Consider the following 18,612-nt stretch of genomic DNA (forward strand, 5'->3'; position numbering starts at 1 on the left):
TTCTCTCCTCTCCCCAGATCTCTCTGTTCTCCCCTCTCTTCTCTCCTCTTTCATCCTTAGTCTCTCTCCTGCCCTCCTCTCCCTGTTTCTCTCTTTTTCCTCACTGCCCCTCCCTGACTCTGTCATCATCTGTCTCTATAGGATAGTAGTGGTTTCCCATTCTTGCTGTTGTTGTTGTTCAGTCATTAAGTCATGTCCGACTCTTTGTGACCCCATGAACCACAGCATGCCAGGCTTCCCTGTCGTTCCCATGTCGTTCATTGTCTCCCAGAGTTTGTTCAAACTCATGTCCGTTGAGTCGATGATGCCATCCAACCATCTCATCCTCTGTCACCCTCTTCTCCTCTTGCCCTTAATCTTTCCCAGCATCAGGGCTTTTCCAATGAGTCAGCGCTTTGTATCAAGTGGCCCAAATATTGGAGCTTCAGCTTTAGCATCAGTCCCTCCAATGAATACTCATGATTGATTTCCTTTAGGATTGACTGGTTTGATCTCCTTTCTGCCCAAGGGACTCTCAAGATTCTTCTTCAGCACCAAAATTCAAAAGCATAAATGAGATAGTTCTAATTATGTTTTCTCCTCCCTCAAAATTCAGGAGCCCCTGGCTTTCCTCTGATCAAGGTTGGGTGTTAACTGGCCTGCTTTATCCGCAGTGGATCTGAATGTGTATCCTGCTTCCTTTTCATGCTACCAAGTCAGGACCTTCATTAGTCTCTGTCTCCATACCTGTGACATGAAGCCAACAATAGTCCTACCTTAGGGTATTTCAAAAATGAGAATTCCATGAAATAATGTATACATTCTCAGAACAGTACCTGACAACTAATTGGTGCTTAAAGTTTTTGTTGGGTGAATGAACGAATAAATTAATGACAGACTTCACATAGCACCAGGAACATGGTAATGGCCCTATGAATCATTAGTATCAGCTAAGGGCTTCCCAGGTGGTGCTAGTGGTAAAGAACCTGCCTGCCAATGCAGGAGACACCAGAGACACAGGTTTGATCCCTGGGTCGGAAAGATTCCCTGGAGTGGGAAATGGCAAACCACTCCAGTACTCTTGCCTGGAGAAGCCCATGGATAGAAGAGCCTGGTAAGCTACAGTCCATAGAGTCACAAAGAGTCAGACACGACTGGAGCGACTTAGCACTAGGGCAAGGGAGATTCAGATGAGATGATTTGTTGCCATACTTGGCAGGGCTGGGCCAAGGTGGAAGTGGGGTTGGGGCTGGAGTGCAGACCCCTGTCTGCTTTGTGGTAATGGCGGAGGCAGGGGGCAGGTAGTCACGTGTTTCTGCTTCTGTGATCTTGGTCCCAGACCAACTGACCACTTCATGGCAGCCTGTTCGGATCAGGAGCGAAGCTGACACCAGAGACCAGAGATGAGCATAAACTGTGGTTTTTCTGGTACCCTACCTCCTGAGATTGAAGCGAACTTTTGCTCTAAGCAAGATGTAAGAGTGTCCAGACTTTGAGATCCGCTGAATTTTTTAAATGAGTCAATTCACCTCTGGCACCTTAATGCGCTCATCTGCGAGACGGGATTATGTGTCGTGACTCACCTTCCAGGAAATCCTGTTAAAATGGCAATGTGTTAGCGTGTAATATCTGCCCGTGGCACCTGGACTCTGATGTTGCTTGTTTTTTAATTGCAGACTTTTCTGTTTCACTGGCTCAAGCTCTCTATAGGTTTAGGGGAAGAGGGCAATGAAGAGAGTCAGTTAAAGCCTTAAGGAAGGACGTTTTCTTAGAGACATTCACAGCCAAGGATTTCCATCAAAATCAACATGATTTGAAAGTTAAATGTGTATATTATATATATATATATATATATATACACACATGCATTCAGACTTCCCTGCTAGCTCAGCTGGTAAAGAATCTGCCTGCTATGCAGGAGAGCCTGGTTTGATTCCTGGGTCTGGACGTTCCCCTGGAGATGGGATAGGCTACCCACTCCAGTATTCTTTGGCTTCCCTGGTGGCTCAGACAGTAAAGAATCCACCTACAATGTGGGAAACCTGGATTCGACCCCTGGGTTGGGAAGATCCCCTGGTGGAGGGCATGGCAACCCACTCCAGTATTCTTGCCTGGAGAATCCCCATGGACAGAGGATCCTGGTGGGTTACAATCCATGGGGTCACAAAGAAAGAGTCAGACACAACTGAGTGACTAAGCACAAGCACATATACCCTTTCACAATATGTGTGTATATAATATATATATGTATATATATTATATATACACTGGGGTCTGTTTTCATTACATTTCAGAATTTTATTTTACTTGGGAGGTAAAATTCTCCTTTGAGAGTGAATCTCTGTCTTTCCAAAGGCCACTTCTCTGCTGGAAGCAAAAGAAAGCCCAGTGGCATTTTCTAAAGACACCAGCCCAGCCTAACAACGGCCCTCCACGAGGGATTGAGGCATAAAGAGAGAAATCAATTTCACATCGAGACCTGACACCAAACACACAGGTGTTCCAGCTGAGTCCTTCTCTGAAATGGCGCTGACTGGAAGCTTCTTAGGAATAAAATCTCGATCCGCCCCTGCCCCTTTCTTGACCTGGTAAAAGAAATCAAAGGGAACGTCGGTTCCCCACTTGGAGCACTCATCACGATTGTTTGGGGTTTGGCTTAGGGTCTCTCGTATTAAGAGGTTGAAAGCTGACCACTCATGGCTGGAGTGGATGAAAGGCTGGCTGACTGAATGCTCAGCGGTTTCCCTGTCTCTTTCTTGGACCACTTATCTCTTTCCCCATGCTTTTTGTGGGTTCCCAGCCCTGGACGCTTTTGGAAAATGCTCATGACCAGTTCCCACTACTCGACTCATATCTTTGGGGATGAGTCCTAGGTTTTGTCATTTACAGAAATCTCCCTGGGGAGAATAGATACATGCATATGTATGGCTGAGTGCCTTTGCTGTTCATCTGAAACTACCACAACATTGTTAATTGGCTATACCCCAACACAAAATAAAAAGTTTAAAGTTTGAAGAAAAAAAAAAAAAATCTTCCCAGATGACAGCAATGTAATCCAGACCAAGAACTGCTGATTTAAAAAGAGCCTTAATTCTAAGTCTTAATTCACCCTTGGCAGGCCTACCCCCAAACCTAACAGAGCCCTAATGCTGGCCACTCCCCAGCCCTAGTGTCCTCTGGTTCCCTCCCTACATCCTGGCCCTTGTTCCTTTTTCTCCATCACCTTTTCCTGTCCTCACACTGCTCCACTGACCATCTGCTCCCTCCTTCTCTGCTCACAGGGCTGGTCAACTTTGGATTAAATCACTGATCCTCGGCCTTCTTTTCCCTGCAACACATATGACAGGACTTTCTCATCCGTCCAGTCTGCCTCCACAGTGGTCCCACCATCGTTAGATTTTGATAAAACACTTCCTTTATTTTGTAGTTAAGGCTCTGTAAATAATATGAAATCACTGGGCTTCTAAAGGATGTCAGTTCGGACCTGAAGAAATGATTCCTCTGTTCAGGGACAATTCCTGGTGTCCCTTGTATCAGAGTCTTACCTGGTGGCTCAGATGGTAAGGAGTCTGCCTGCAATGTAGGAGACTTAGGTTCGATCCCTGGGTTGGGAAGATCCCCTGGAGAAGGAATTGGCAACCCACTCCAGTATTCTTGCCTGAAGAATTCCATGGACAGAGGAGACTGGCAGGCTACAGTTCATGGGGTCGCAAAGAGTTGGATATGACTGAGAAACTTCACTTTCACTCTCTCAGATGCATCACTTTGCTGTCAAAGGTCCATATAGTTAAAGCTATGTGTTTTCCAGTAGTTGTGTATGGATGTGAGAGTTGGACCATAAAGAGAGTTGGACTGAGCACCGAAGCATTGGTGCTTTTTGAACTGTGATGCTGGAGAAGACTCTTGAGGGTCCCTTCGACAGCAAGGAGAGTGAACCAGTTCATCTTAAAGGAAATCAACCCTGAATATTCATTGGAAGGACTGATGCTGAAGCTGAAGCACCAATACTTTGGCCACCTGAATAGAAGAATTGATTCACTGGAAAAGACCCTGATGCTGGGAAAGATTAAGGGCAGGAGGAAAAGTGGGCAACAGGATGAGATGGTTGGATGGCATCACCGACTCAATGGACATGAGTTTGAGCAAACTCTGGGAGATAGTGAAGGACAGGGAAGCCTGCCATGCTGCAGTCCATGGGGTTGCAAAGAGTCAGACGTGACTGAGTGGCTGAAAAACAACAGCAACTCCCCTTGGCCAAACCCCTCCCCTGTAAGAATGGGCCTCACAGTGTGTGCCCCTATTTTAAGGTTAACTCAAATCTGTTTAAGCTTATTTAGTTTTGCAAAAAAGAGAAGGAGGTAAATAATTCACAAACTTGGATGCTTTGTTATCAGAAGCAGTTTGTTAGCAGTAACTCAGCTATTAATAATATGTACTAGGCATTCACTGTGTGGCAGGTACCCTGAGGAATGCTTGATTAATTTCATAGGCTCGTGCCATCCACAGGTGACCGCAAAAAAGGCTCCTTTTGCTCTGCCTATTTGCAGAGAAGAGAGCTAAGGTTTGGAGAGATCAGTCTCAGAGGTGAACCCAGACAGAGTTGGGAACCAAATTCTCATTTCTTGCATCTGAATCCAAACTTGTAACCACCTCATGGTACACAGTCTCATACCACGTTTTGGAATGGATGACACCAGTGTGTTGTGAAACCACAACTGTCTCCAGACAAAGAACACCAATAGGATAGATACAGAAATAGAAGTAGAAATAGATGTTGATATAGATAGAGACATGCTTTGCTCTTAAAAGAGATTTATTACAAGGTATTGGTTCACCAGATGGTGCTAGTGGTAACATGCCTGCCAATGCAAGAGATGTAAGAGATGTGGGTTCAGTCCCTGGGTTGGGTAGGTTCCCTGGAGGCTGCTGCTGCTGCTGCTAAGTCGCTTCAGTTGTGTCCAACTCCGTGCAACCCCATAGACGGCAGCTCACCAGGCTCCTCTGTCCCTGGAATTCTCCAGGCAAGAATACTGGAGTGGGCTGCCATTTCCTTCTCCAAGATTCCCTGGAGGAGGGCATGGCAACCTACGCCAGTATTCTTGCCTGGAGAATCCCATGGACAGAGGAGCTTGACTGACTACACAGTCCATAGGGTCTCAAAGAGTCGGACACGACTGAACCGACTTAGCCTTGGTTCGCCAGATTTTGGAGACTGAGAAACTCCAGATTCTACTAACTGCAAAACAGAGATCCAGGAATGCTGGTGATGCAGTTCCCAGGCCAGAGAGCCTGGGAGCAGATGGTGTAGATTTCAGTCTGAATCTGAACACTTCACAACCAAGAGTTCAAGGGCAGGGGAAGGCTCCTGCCCAGTTCGTCAGTCAGGAAGAGTGATTTCAACCTTCATCCATTTTTTTGGTTCTCTTCAGACCCTCTATGAATTGAATGATGCCCACCCACACAGGGCAGGGGCCCCTGACTTAGTCAGTCCACCAATTCAAATGTTAATCCTTTCCAGAAACACCCTCCCAGACTTACCAAGAAATAATGTTTAACCATCTGGGCATCCTGTATGTTGACCCATAAAATTAACCTTCGTGTGTGCATGCTCGGTCGCTTCAGTCATGTCCGACTCTCTGCAACACTATGGACTATAGACCACCAGGCTTCTCTGTCTGTGAGATTCTCCAGGCAAAAATACTGAAGTGGGTTGCCATGCCCTCCTCCAGGGGATCTTTCCAACCCAGGGATCAAACCCAAGACTCCTGTATTGCAGGCAGATTCCTTACTGCTGGGCCACCAGGGAAGCCCCATATTAACCTTCACCGCAGCTTCAGCTTGAATGTGCATGGGAGTCACCTGTTGAAATGCGGGTTCTGAGTCAGGAGGCCTGGGGCAGGGCCAAGGGTCTACATTTCTAACAAGCGCCCAGCTAAGGCTGATACTGCTGGTTGTAAGTCCCACTTTGGACAGTCAATTCAGAACACTGGTCTTAGCCAGCAAGGACTGCCTGCATGCTAAGTTGCTTCAATCGTGTCCAATTCTTTGGCTGTAGCCCACCAGATTCCTCTGTCCATGGGGATTCTCCAGGTAAGAACCCTGGAGTGGGATGCCTTGCCCTCCTCCAGGGGATCTTCCCAACCCAGGAGTTGAACCCACATCTCTCACATCTCCTGCACTGGCAGGTGGGTTCTTTACCACTAGAGCCACCTGGGAAGCCCAAGGAGAAGAGGGAGCCAGTGATACTTAGATCCCTGGGAATAGTAGAGGAAAAGGTGACTTGACTCATTGTAAGATGCCAAGCTTACCTCTGCCATCGTCCTTATAGAACTGCAGTGAAATCGTCTGCTTGTTTCATGCAAGGCCATGAGAGACTCTGTTATTTATAAGAATCTAGGAGCTTATATTGCTGGCCTCCTCTGTTTCACTGCACAAGCCCTTCCAGCTCCTTCCCGCCCAGCCCTCCTCTCTTCCCCAGGCTCCATCTGAGGTCAGCCCTCCAAAGGTCCATTGGGATGGGTGATGGGGCTCTGAGGCTAAAAGCAGAGGTTTCCCTGGGCCTTTACCCTCACCCAAGACTCTCACACCAAGTGGATGAAATTCCTGGCTGGGCACCAGGTCCTGCCACTGCTGTCAGGAGAACGTCAGCTTCTTCTCTCTTTCTCTCATCAGTCCTGCAGCCCTGATCAGTCTCCCATCAGTAGCTGGACCAAGATGGAGAAAAGCAAGAGCTCAAGTTCCGCTGCTGTGCAGACAGGCGAGGAGGTCAGTGGTGTCTACAGGAAGAGAGACCATGCCTTCCAAGGACATTAATTTTTCAGTGCGTGTGGTCGGAAGTGTGGCAGCTTAAGGCTGACAGGCTCCCATTTGCCTCAGAGCTAAAGGATAGCTGTGAGTTTATAATTCAGTTCCAAGTAAGGCTCACCTGAGCCTTCCCAGGGTGAAGCTAGTGGTAAAGAACCCACCTGCCAAGGCAGGAGACATAAGAAACGCAGGTTTGATCCCTGGGTCCGGAAGATCACCTGGAGGAGGGCATGACAACCCACTCCAGTATTCTTGCCTGGAGAATTTCCATGGACAGAGGAGCCTGGCGGGCGACATTCCATAGACTCTCAAAGAGTCAGACACGACTGAAGTGATTTAGCATGCATACACGCAAGGCTCACCTGGCTGTCGCCCCAGAGAATCAGGTTGGCGGGCAGACAGGAAGGAAGTGGACACTGATGTGCCCTCTGAGCACTTGTATGTTTCATACAGGATCCCATTTAATTAATTTCTACCACTATCTGAGTGGCATATCATGGCTATACCCACTGCAGAGGTGAGAAAACTGAGGTTCACTTAGATGGGGTCAATGTCATACACCTCATCCATCCATTCTCACTCATTCAACAAATACTGATGAGAAACTACTTTATAGCAGGAAGTATTTTCGGCATTGGGGACACAGCGGCCACCAAGACAGACACCATCTCTGCCTTGTGGGGTCTTGTATTCTAGTAGGGGAGACTAAAGATGCAATAATTCAGGTTGAGGAGCAAATAATCAGGGGGCCAAGAAGGAGGATGCATTGTCCCGCGGCCACTGTGTTTCTACCCTGGAACCAATCACTGGACCTGACTGTCCTCTCCTTCCTGTGTTCCCATCTTCTTTTGCCACATGCAAATCGACCTCTGCAAATAGACCCCAGGAGATGGGCTTCTGTGCCACCAACTCATTATTTACACATAAACTAGTTTGACTGTTTCTTGAGGCTGAGTTACAATATCAGGTAAACACACACACACACACTCGCATACACATGCACGCACACCCAGAGGCAAGCAGAGCTCTCTGGGTCAATCATGTGTAAAATGTCAGCCTGGCCTTCTTGCGAATGTTTAGAAACAGGATGAAGAGCCCTTGATAAGAAGTTGGAGGGGGGTGTTGTTTTCCAAAGAGGGTTCTGTCAATATGCCTGGCACATGAGTTTTTATTATTATTATTTTTTTCTCCAGACAATGAGAATCTCCTTTTTGTAGAGGGAGGAAAATAAACAATGCCTGTTGGATAGGTATGTAAAGTAGCATAATTTCAGGCGTATTGTGTTTGGAGAATCAGCCTGGCTTTGCCACCTGGCCACATGAAGCTGTCAGAAACCCTGGTTCATGCCAGACTCTTTTGGCCCAATCTCCCTTTTGTTTGGAGGGATGAAGAATATGCCTTATTTCCTTTCCAATTCTGAGATATGTCCACGGCAAATCATAAGCAGCACCACTGTTCCAAATATATATGATGTTAACCTTCCATTTATTAATAATAGTAATTTCCCAAGTGGCTCAGTGGTAAAGAACCTGCCTGCCAATGCAAGAGACACAGGTTCAATCCTGGATTGCCCCTGGAGGAGGGCATGGCAACCCATGCTAGTATTCTTGCCTGGAGAATCCCAAGGATGGAGGAGCCTGGTGGGCTACAGTCCATGGGGTTGCAAAGAGTCAGACAGGACTTAGTGACTAAACGGCAACAGTGCCTGGAGTTAAGTGCTGGGCACCATTCTGAGCATCGTACATTGCATTGACTCGTTTAATCTTGCATCAACCCTAGCAGATAAGCTCTATTCTTAGAAATCCATTTGTACCTGAAGGAACCGAGGCACAGTGGGATGAAGCTACTACAAAAGTGGTTCAGTTCAGTTCAGTTCAGTTCAGTTCAGTTCAGTTGCTCAGTCATGTCTGACTCTGCAAACCCATGGACTGCAGCATGCCAGGCTTCCCTATCCATCACCAGCTCCCGGAGTTTAGTCAAACTCAGGTCCATTGAGTCAGTGATACCATCCAACCATCTCATCCTCTGTCACCAAAAGTGGTGAAGACGGGCAATAAATGCTGATACCACCTTGTATGTATGGGGGTGGAGTTGGGCATCTCCATCCAATACCCAGGCTCTAGGGAGGGCACCTCTCTAAAGTGACCCACCTGCATCCCAGTATTTCTGGGTGGGTTTAGTGAGAGAGAAGCACATCCGGCTCTCCCTGCGTTTGTTGGTGATGCCTGGTCAAGGCCAGCTGAGTCTAGCAGCAGGAAGCAGTGGGGAGAATTCTTCCTCGCGTGCCTCTTCCTCTCACTCTCCTCCTTACTCAGAACAGCTCCGAGGAAATCCTCCAGCTTATGTAACTGCTTCTTGGAACCTCTAATTGCCCCGTTTCCTAATACAGGCATTTCCACCTCAACGCCAGATGCTCTGCTGTGAGTCAGCATCGCTGCTTTGGGAGGTTTTGCTTGTGAAGCAATCACTTGGAAGGTCCTCGCTCTTTCCTGTGTATATATTTTTTTATCATCATTTGGAGGCTGAGAGCACGACTTGGGCCCTGACAGCATCTTCCAGGGCCTATGCTTCACTAATGACATCTTCTTGTCCTCTCTGCTGGGCCCTAGCTCACAAGCTCACACCCTTGGCCTCCAGGAGCCCAGTCGGCCCCTCTCTCTGTGCTTCTGATTACAAAACCTGAGAATCTAGATGGGAGGGCCCTGAAGAATCTTCCAGTCTAAGCTTTTAGTCATCTAAAAGCATTTTTTGTTAGTAGTTGAATCTATATATTTTTTTCCAACCAAAACTTACCTACAATAGATAAAGCACTTCACGTTGAAGGGATCCCCTCAGTTCAGTTGCTCAGTTGTGTCTGACTCCTTGCGACCCCATGGACTGCAGCACGCCAGGTTTCCCTGCCCATCACCAACTCCGGAGCTTGCTCAAACTCATGTCCATCGAGTTGGTGATGCCATCCAGCCATCTCATCCTCTGTGATGAGGATGTGCCCTGCTTAGCTCCAAATAGTACCACTTGACCCCCTTGATTCCCATTTTTTATTTCCCATCCTATTCCCATCTTCCATGGGGCTCTGCATTGCACCAGTTCAAGTGCACTGCTCTGGGTTGTAGGGGCTTCCTGCTAATCTGGTGCCCAAAGTATCGTGCAGACTCAGTTCAGCTCACATGCTCCCAGCATAGCAACCCTCTGCCAGGCTAAAATAAGCTCTCTTTAACTGACTCACCATGTCACCTCTCTTATCCACTGAGCACACTAAGGACATGGAGATTCTTCTGGCCATGTCACACAGAGCTGAAAATCCGCCCCCACTTTCTTGTCTTTTCTTATTGACCTGAGGATGAAGTCTAAACTCCTTCACAAAGATTCAAAGATGCTTCTTGTCTGAGGTGCTGCTTGATTCTCCAGCCTTGTCTTTCACCATACATCTTACACGCAGCTGGATGGGACTTTGAGCTGGACCTGAAATGTGCTGGGCTTTCTGTTTGGGGTTTTGTTGAAGGTGAGCTCTCTGCCAGAGGCACCCTTCCCATTCACTCCCTGCACATTTACTGGCCTCAGCTGCCATCATCACTACCTTCTTTCACCTCTTCTTCCCTATTAACGACACTGTCCCCTGCCTCTGCTCCCAGAGCCCCATTGGCTTTCTTGGTCACCCCAGGGGCCATACCTTATTTCCTGTCTGTTCCCCTCGCTGAACTGTAATCTCTATGAAGGCAATGATCACAGGCATCTTGGTCCCTTATGTATTCTTAATGTCTAGTACTGCTTGGTACAAAAAAAGATGCTCGGTGAGGATTTGCTGAACATATAACTGACCATCACTTGCCCTGACCCCTATACATTGATTTCCAGGCTCCCTCCATCCAAGCTGGCTTGATCGTTGCTGGTAACTGAGGCTTCATCTGGCTGCAGACCTCACCAATGACCTACAGTTTCTATGATTTGCTTTTCCTTTCCTGGTCTCAATCTTCCAGCTGCACTCCATGACTTTTTCCTTGTAGAGGTGACAAGGTCCCCAGCTGCATGAGGGCAGGGATCTCCTCCATCTTGCCCATGGTGGTGTCTATATGTGCTTGTGCTTAGTCACTCACTTGTGTGAGCGACTTTCCCACTCTTTGTGACCCTGTGGACTGTAACCTACCAGGCTCCTCTCCCCATGGGATTTTTCAGGCAATTACCAGAGTGAGTTTCCATGCCCTCCTCCAAGGAATCACCCCAACTCAGGGATTGAACCTGCGGCTCCTGTGTCTCCTGCACTGCAGGCAGATTCTTTACCTGCTGTGCCAGCGTGGAAGCTCAAAGGAGGTGCTCCATAAAACATTTGTTGACTCAATTAAAAAAAAAAATCAGTTCTGTAGTTCCTAGAAGAGCATGGAGTCAACATTTCATGCAAAATGGGGGCCTGAGCTCATTACTGCCCACTGTGTCTGAACAGAGCTCTTCTTGGCCTCCTTGGGGCACTCATGGAATTGTTTTCAGGGCTGAAGCTTTTCCAGGGCACAGCTGCTTGTCTTGGAAACTCCTGTGATGACATTTAAGCTCTGGCTCTGATTCCCTGGGCCTGGGTGAAGGTTCCTCATGTTTTCACTGCTATGTCCTCCCTCCCGCCCTCTCAGCATCTGCATCATAGACCATTCAAGAAGCCTAGCTTCCTGCAGGAGGAGAGATTTCAACTCTTAGGAAAATTTAGTGCCGAGATGAGATGCTGCCAAACCCTTCAATATCAGGTCCCATTTAAACACGCTCAGGAATAGGAATGAAATTCAAGTTGTCTCTTTAGAAGGCTTTTGCCAGCTTCAGAAAGCCACGGCCTGTCCTGGAGGATTGATTTTCAGGAAGATGGTGAGGAATGTCTGGGCATTTAGTGACAAGGCGCATCTTTGCCAAGATGGTCCAAAGAGCCCAGGCACAAAATTCATCAGAGGAAAGGAGATGCTGTCACTCTTGTTTACAAATTGAAGATTGTTATCTTTGAAGCTCCCTGACATCAAGACTCCCTAGTTCCCACTTAAAATCAAGATAATTTTATAAAATAATGGCATGATGAAATAAATTAAGCTGAATAGTGTCTTTCTGAAAAGCAGCAAAAATTTATAATGTGTCCATCACCCTGACTAAAAAAAAAAAGAAAGAAAAATCTGACAAAATGAAATAACACATATAAGGCAAAAAATAAAATTCACCTTATTGGGATGCTTAAATGGATCCACAACAACGTTAGAGTTGTGGGAATGAAAGGTTCTCAAGAAAAAGTGAGATGGACTATAAAATGAGCAGACTTTGCGGAAAGACAGGTCTGGGCTCCAAACACAACTTGGCTGCCTTCTAGCTGTGACCTCCCGCTCCAAATCACAGGTCTTGACTGAGTCTCTTTCCCTATCTGTAATCTGGGTTTTGAGATATTGTCATGTGCTTTTGTTGTTTGCATCTCAGCATTCCTTTGGGGATAGAGCCCTATCCCACTCATCCTCTTAGAAGAAGTCAGTTCTTACATCTCAACTCAGAAATGAGCACATGGCCTATGTCTGGCTCATCTCAGTCCAGTATAGGGTGAGGAGTGTATCAGTTTTTCACTCTCTGCATGTGTGCCACGGCATTCCTCTTACCAAAAGGGTGGACTGTGACATTGGGGCTGGCTTGGGATGTGTTTTGGCCACCTGGAAGTGATAAGAGTGGTGAATCATGATGTCAGTGAAGTCTTCCATGAATCCACCCGCTACTCTTGTGCCTCTGCCATCACTGTGAGAACATGCCTTGGCTGGTCTGCTGGGGGCGGAAAGGCATGTAGAACAGAGCTGAACCATCCCAGTTGCCTCAGTTTGTAGCCAACCAATCTCCAGTTATGTGAGCCAGACCACCAAAGATCAGTAGGGGTAGCAAATGACCCAAGATTGATCCCAGATGCATGATGGATAAATGTATTTTTATGTCATTGAAGCTTTATAGTAGCTTGTTGCTCAATCATTTTGTGGCAGTAGAAAACTAATACAGTCTGTGACCACACTTCAGCCAATCAGAGATGGGATGGAGACTTCCCCTGGAACAATTAGATGAAAGTTATTTATTTTTCTATGGGAGTTGCTATGCTGACAAGATACAAGTTTCAGGGAAAGCCTGCCTGAAACTGAAGTTAAAACAGAAGAATCAAACAAAGCTGGGAAAGAAGAATCTTATGTCTTGATAACTTCTAGATTAAGCTTACTTACAACAATTATTGTTTCACTTAGAAGAAATGATAGCTTCTCATTTTTTCTACAGTCAACTTAGGTTGGATTTTTTTGACCTTTGCAACTAGAGTCCTGATCGGTGAAATTTAAAGGATTGTTTTTGTGGGGCTCCAGAATCACTGAAGATGGTGACTGTAGCCATGAAATTAAAAGATACTTGTTCCTGGGAAGAAAAGTTGTGACCAACCTAGACAACTTATTAAAAAGCAGAGACACTACTTTGCCAACAAAGGTCCATCTAGTCATAGCTATGGTTTTTCCAGTAGTCATGTATGTATGTGAGAGTTGGACTATAAAGAAAGCTGAGCACTGAAGAGCTGATGCTTTTGAACTGTGGTGTTGCAGAAGACTCTTGAGAGTCCCTTGGACAGCCAAGAGATCCAACCAGTCCATCCTAAAGGAAATCAGTCCTGAATATTCATTGGAAAGACTGATGCTGAAGGTGAAACTCCAATACTTTGACCACCTGATGGGAAGAACTGACTCATTGGGAAAGACCCTGATGCTGGGAAAGATTGAAGGCAGGAGGAGAAGGGGACGACAGAGGATGAGATGGTTGAATGGCACCACCAACTTGATGGGCTTGAGTTTGAGTAAATTCCGGGAGTTGGTGATGGACAGGGAGGCCTGGCGGGCTGCAGTCCATGGGGTTGCAAAGAGCCAGACACGACTGAGCGACTGGACTGAACTGAGCTGAAGGACTAATGCGTTGTGAATGTGCCTCAGCTGGAAAAACACTCTAGCTGAATATTGTCATGAAGTTCCAAGCAGTAATAAAAAGAATATTTTCTATGTATCCTTGTGCATTTTACTTTCTAGGGTGTCAAGGGCTTGGTAAGTACATTTTGCACCTCCCTGAGTTATAGAGAGGCAGCTGTCCCCACAGGATCTCACCAGTACCTGGAAACAAGGGTGACTCAGTCCTCATTTGGGCTTGGTGACAAGGACACAGCAGTTCTGAGAAAGACTCACCAGGGTGCTCTGTGTCAGTGATTTAACTCACTTCATAGTTGACAGAAACCAACTGTTTTAGACTGAAGCAGATGGTAAAGAGGATATCACCAAAGATTCATGGTTTACCAATGAGGAAACTGAAGCAGAAAAGGGGAGGGCAGTGATGGTAGAGTATGGTGCCCCCATGGTGCCATGGTGGAAAGACGATGGATGTTGAAGTCAGAGAGACTGAGATTTAAACCCAGACTCTGTTATCTGTATATTTAACTACCTTGGGCAAGTTTTTCAACATTCTCATGTCTCCAGTTTTACTTCTATAACATGAGAGTGCAATGCCACACAAGATGAAAGCGTATTATCCACAGAAGATTTTTTTTTGATATATGTAGGCATTGCCCACATTGGAAGGGGGAACCCAATATTTCTTATCTCCCCTGAACCTATGCCAAGGATGGGCTTGACTTAGTGACTTGCTTCCAATGAATAGAGTATAGAAAGGGGAAAATAGTAACCGAACAGCAGAGAAATCTAGAAAACACTGCCTGAACCAAATGATGAAGGTTAAGATCACCGTGAACATCATGTGACTATCACCTACTCCCTGATATGATGTGATGTACAGGGCACTTCACTCCTGTGGTTATCTTCTCCCAAACTCTAAACTCCAGTCTGATTGTGAGAAATACATCAGACTAAGTGAGATTGGAGAGCATTCTTCAAGGCACCTGGCCAGTATCCTCAAAACTATAAGGTCATAAAAATCAAGGGAAGACTGAAGGACTGTAACAGATCAGAGGAGACTGGGAGATGGCGCCACTCAGTGTAACATGGTATCCCAGATTGGATTTTGGAAGAGAAAGAGGATATCAATGCGAAAACAGGTGATATTGAAATGGAATCTAGAATTTAGTTCAAAAGGCTGACAGCAGAAGAATTGATGCTTTTGAATCATGGTGCTGCAGAAGACTCTTGAGAGTCCCCAGGACTGCAAGGAGATCAAACCTGTCAATCCTAAAGGACATTAATCCTGAACATTCATGGGAAGGACTGATGCTAAAGCTGAACCTCCAGTACTTTAGCCACCTGATGCAAAGAGCTGACTCATTGGAAAAGACCCTGATGCTGGGAAAGATTGAAGGCCAAAGGAGAAGGGAACAGCAGAGAATGAGAGAGAGAGCATCATCAACTCAATGGACATGAACCTGAGCAAACTCTGGGAGATAGTGAAGGACAGAGGAGCCAAGCATACTGTGGTCCATGGGGTTGCAAAGAGTCGGACATGACTTAGCAACTGAACAACAGCAACCACAATGTTAATTTTTCAGGTGTGACAAATTTACCATGGTTATATAACATGTTAATAGGGGAAACTGGGCGAGGGTACACAGAAATCATCTGTACTATTTTTAACTATTCTGTAAATCTAAAATTGCTCCAAAAGCAAAATAATAATGATGATATATTGTAAATGAAATATTGAATTGATCTTAGTTAGTTGTAGGCTTGGTCCCAGTGTTTTACCCCTAGGACCTCAAATCCTCTAGCTCCCTGGACTTTGTGATCCAGGAGATAAACTCAAGAGCAGCACATCAGCTGCAGTAGTTGTCACAACACCTTTCTGCATCATCTGTGTCAAGGGCACTCTCTCCCAGTGGAATTTCCTGAGTTACTTCCCTGGGGAGCCCATGCAACCAGAGTTGATCCAATTACTTATTTGCTTACAGTCACTTGAATTTAAATGTTTGTAGCTATCATATTTTGTTGAAGGCAGAGAATTTAAATGTCTGTCATTTACTGAGCACATGCTCTGTGCTGAGTACTCTACAGATAGGCACATTTTCTCATCTCATTTTTGCAGATACATGAGATCAGGGCAGGATCCAGAAGCTCAGAGAGGTTAAGGGACCTATCTAAGGTCACACAGGAAGAGGAAGAGCTGAGGTTTGAACCAAGTTTTTTCTGATTCCAAAGCATGTCTTTTTAACCCCTTCATCAAACTATCTTAACATAGGTTGTTAAAACCGAGAAGGTTTTTACCCAGTTGATTCTTTTCAATTTGTGTTCTTTATATACTTCTTTGTTTTGGTACATGCATTACCATGGATGTAGAAAGAAAAGTAGAAAAAATAAAAATTACATAAATCACTTGAAAAAAAAGAGAGTTTTTTTCGATATTATCTATTATCTAATGCAGAGATCAGACAATAGTGGTCAGTGCTCTGTGATGCCCAAGGAGGGTGGGGTGGGAGTGGGTTGGAGGGAGGCTCAAGAGGGAGGGGAATACGTGTATATATATGGCTGATTCACAGTTGTTGTACAGCAGAAACCAACACAACATTGTAAAGCAATTATCTTCCAATAGTAAAATAAAAAAAGAGATAAAATTGAGATTTGCAAACAGAATCTCATCTTCAATGAGCAGATGATTTCAGCTTGGAGCTGGACAGTTTTGTTTTGTGTTTTTAATTTTTGTTTGTTTGTTTTCTCCTTAAATTGAATTAATGACCAGAATTTGCAGTTTCACTTTCAAATGTTAGACTTCCATTTTCCTTGGATAAAAATGAAGTCTCTGGCCGCATTTAAGCCTCCATAGCTGCCTGCAGCTGTCCTGACTGCCCTGTTAGTTTAGGTATCAGGCCCCAGATAACCTGGACCCCCCAACCCACTTCCCTCATTTGCTTTCTCTGCCTGCCCCTTGTAGTTAGCAGTATCTGATTGACTCCAATTTATAGGAGAAAAAAATCGCCATTCAGAGAGGGTGAGTGACTGGTGAGAAGTCACACAGCAAGAACCAATGGTGCCATTCTGGTGGGTCCTCATTGATGTTGCTGGAATCAGGTGGTCCACCCCAAGTCCTGGCTTTCTGTCCTCTGTCTCCTCTGTGACTGACCTGCTTCAGCCTCCTACTGGCCACCTCTTCTGGATCAATCTTTCCCACTTAGTCATACCACAGAGGCCGCCGGCTCTTATATTTTCACAATTCATAAAAAAAATCTTTGTTCTTATTATTATCCTCAAAATTCATTAAGTTTAAGCCTTTCCTCTCAGGAAGGTGGAAAACTAGTTGGAACGTTTTGAAATTTAATTTCATCAAAAAAGAAGGGAAGAGAAAGGGAGGGAGGGAGGGGAGAGGGAGGGGGGACGATGACGAATCCGAGTGGAAAGTCTGCAGCGTTTCTCCTTTTCCTTTGTTAGTTCTGATTAAACTCCCACCACCAGGAACTCTCTTTCACTTTCTTCCAGGAAAGAATTAGAGATGTGAAGTCAGATTTCACAGGAAAACTAGGGACTCCCACACCCACTCCCTAAGCCAGCCCTGACTTTAGGTGGGACATACACATGGAGGTTCCCTGAGAGCCCAGGACCACGTAAAGACATGTAGGGACATCAAAAACCCTCTGCCACACTCTAATTGATCATTAGAAAAAGAACGATCCTACGTGCAGGGCAGCAAAGGAGACACAGTTGTAAAGAGCAGACTTTTGGACTCAGTGGGAGAAGGTGAGGGTGGGATGATTTGAGAGAATAGCATTGAAACCTGTATATTATCATATGTGAAATAGACGGCCAGTGCAAGGTTGATGCCTGAAGCAGGGCACCCAAAGCCGGTGCTCTGGGACAATCCAGAGGGGTAGGGTCGGGAGGGAGGTAGGGGAGAGGCTTCAGAATGGGGGAGACACATATATCCCTGTGGCTGATATGGCAAAAACCATCACAGTATTGTAAAGCAATTATCCTCCAATTAAATTAATTTTTAAAAAGAAAAATAAATAAATAAAGTGTATTTTTAAATATTTGGTATCACACATAAGAGTGAACAGTGATTACAGCCTGCATGCACAGCTTATGGGACATTAATAAAATGAACATCTATGAGTGTCTGCCTTTAAGAAACAGAAAATTCTCCATCTCGGTAGCTCTGTATACTCTTCTCTGATTCCATCTCTGCTCTTTTCCCTGCAAGGTTGCCGCTTTCCTATTCTTTGTGTGATTATTCTACTGTCCTGCATGTTTCATCTTTTATTACAAAATTGATCAAATATACAGAAAATTAGAAGGGATTGCATTGAATTAGTACGATTGAATTGAATGGAATCTGTAGGTATGTATATCTACAACTGTATTCAACAGCTTTAATCTTATTTTTTGTGCCTTCGTCTTTTATTTGCAAAGTTGTTATTTAAGGATTTTATTTTATAAAGTATCAACTCCATATAACAGCAGTGGGTCCCAACTTCGGCATCTTCCATTTGTGGACAATCTCTTTTCGTCCATTCCCTCAGTCACTCATTGCCCCTTCCACCCTGATTCTAGAATTGCTTTGAAGCAAATCCCAGACATGATATAATTTCATCTGTAAATACTTCAGTTGCTGTCTCTGAAAGATAAAGCTTCTTTCAAAAATATAATCACAATGTCACTATCACACAAAAAATAATAATACTCTCTGAATATTATCATACAGTGAGTATTAGAATTGAGGACTTCTCTGGTTATTCAGATAGTAAAGAATCTGCCTGCAATGTGGGAGACCTGGGTTTGATCCCTGGGTCAGAAAGATCCTCTGAAGAAGGAAATGGCAAATCACTCCAGTATTCTTGCCTGGAGAATTCTGTGGACAGAGGAGACTGGCAGGCTACAGTCC

General features: G+C 45.3%; 1 protein-coding gene across 1 annotated transcript in view; it reads left to right on the top strand.

The window, feature by feature from the left end:
- Positions 1 to 18,612, top strand: part of LOC145531297 (uncharacterized) — a 263,548-nt gene that overhangs the window by 234,966 nt on the left and 9,970 nt on the right. Inside the window, exon 3 of the mRNA XM_081553406.1 lies at positions 6,652 to 6,744. Coding sequence (XP_081409532.1) covers positions 6,652 to 6,744 — 93 coding nt within the window. The remainder of the gene's footprint in view (positions 1 to 6,651; positions 6,745 to 18,612) is intronic.

The sequence above is a fragment of the Giraffa tippelskirchi genome, chromosome 13 (assembly GCF_054371585.1).
Source record: "Giraffa tippelskirchi isolate mGirTip1 chromosome 13, T2T-mGirTip1v1.2.pri, whole genome shotgun sequence".
In the NCBI taxonomy this organism is placed as follows: Eukaryota; Metazoa; Chordata; class Mammalia; order Artiodactyla; family Giraffidae; genus Giraffa; species Giraffa tippelskirchi.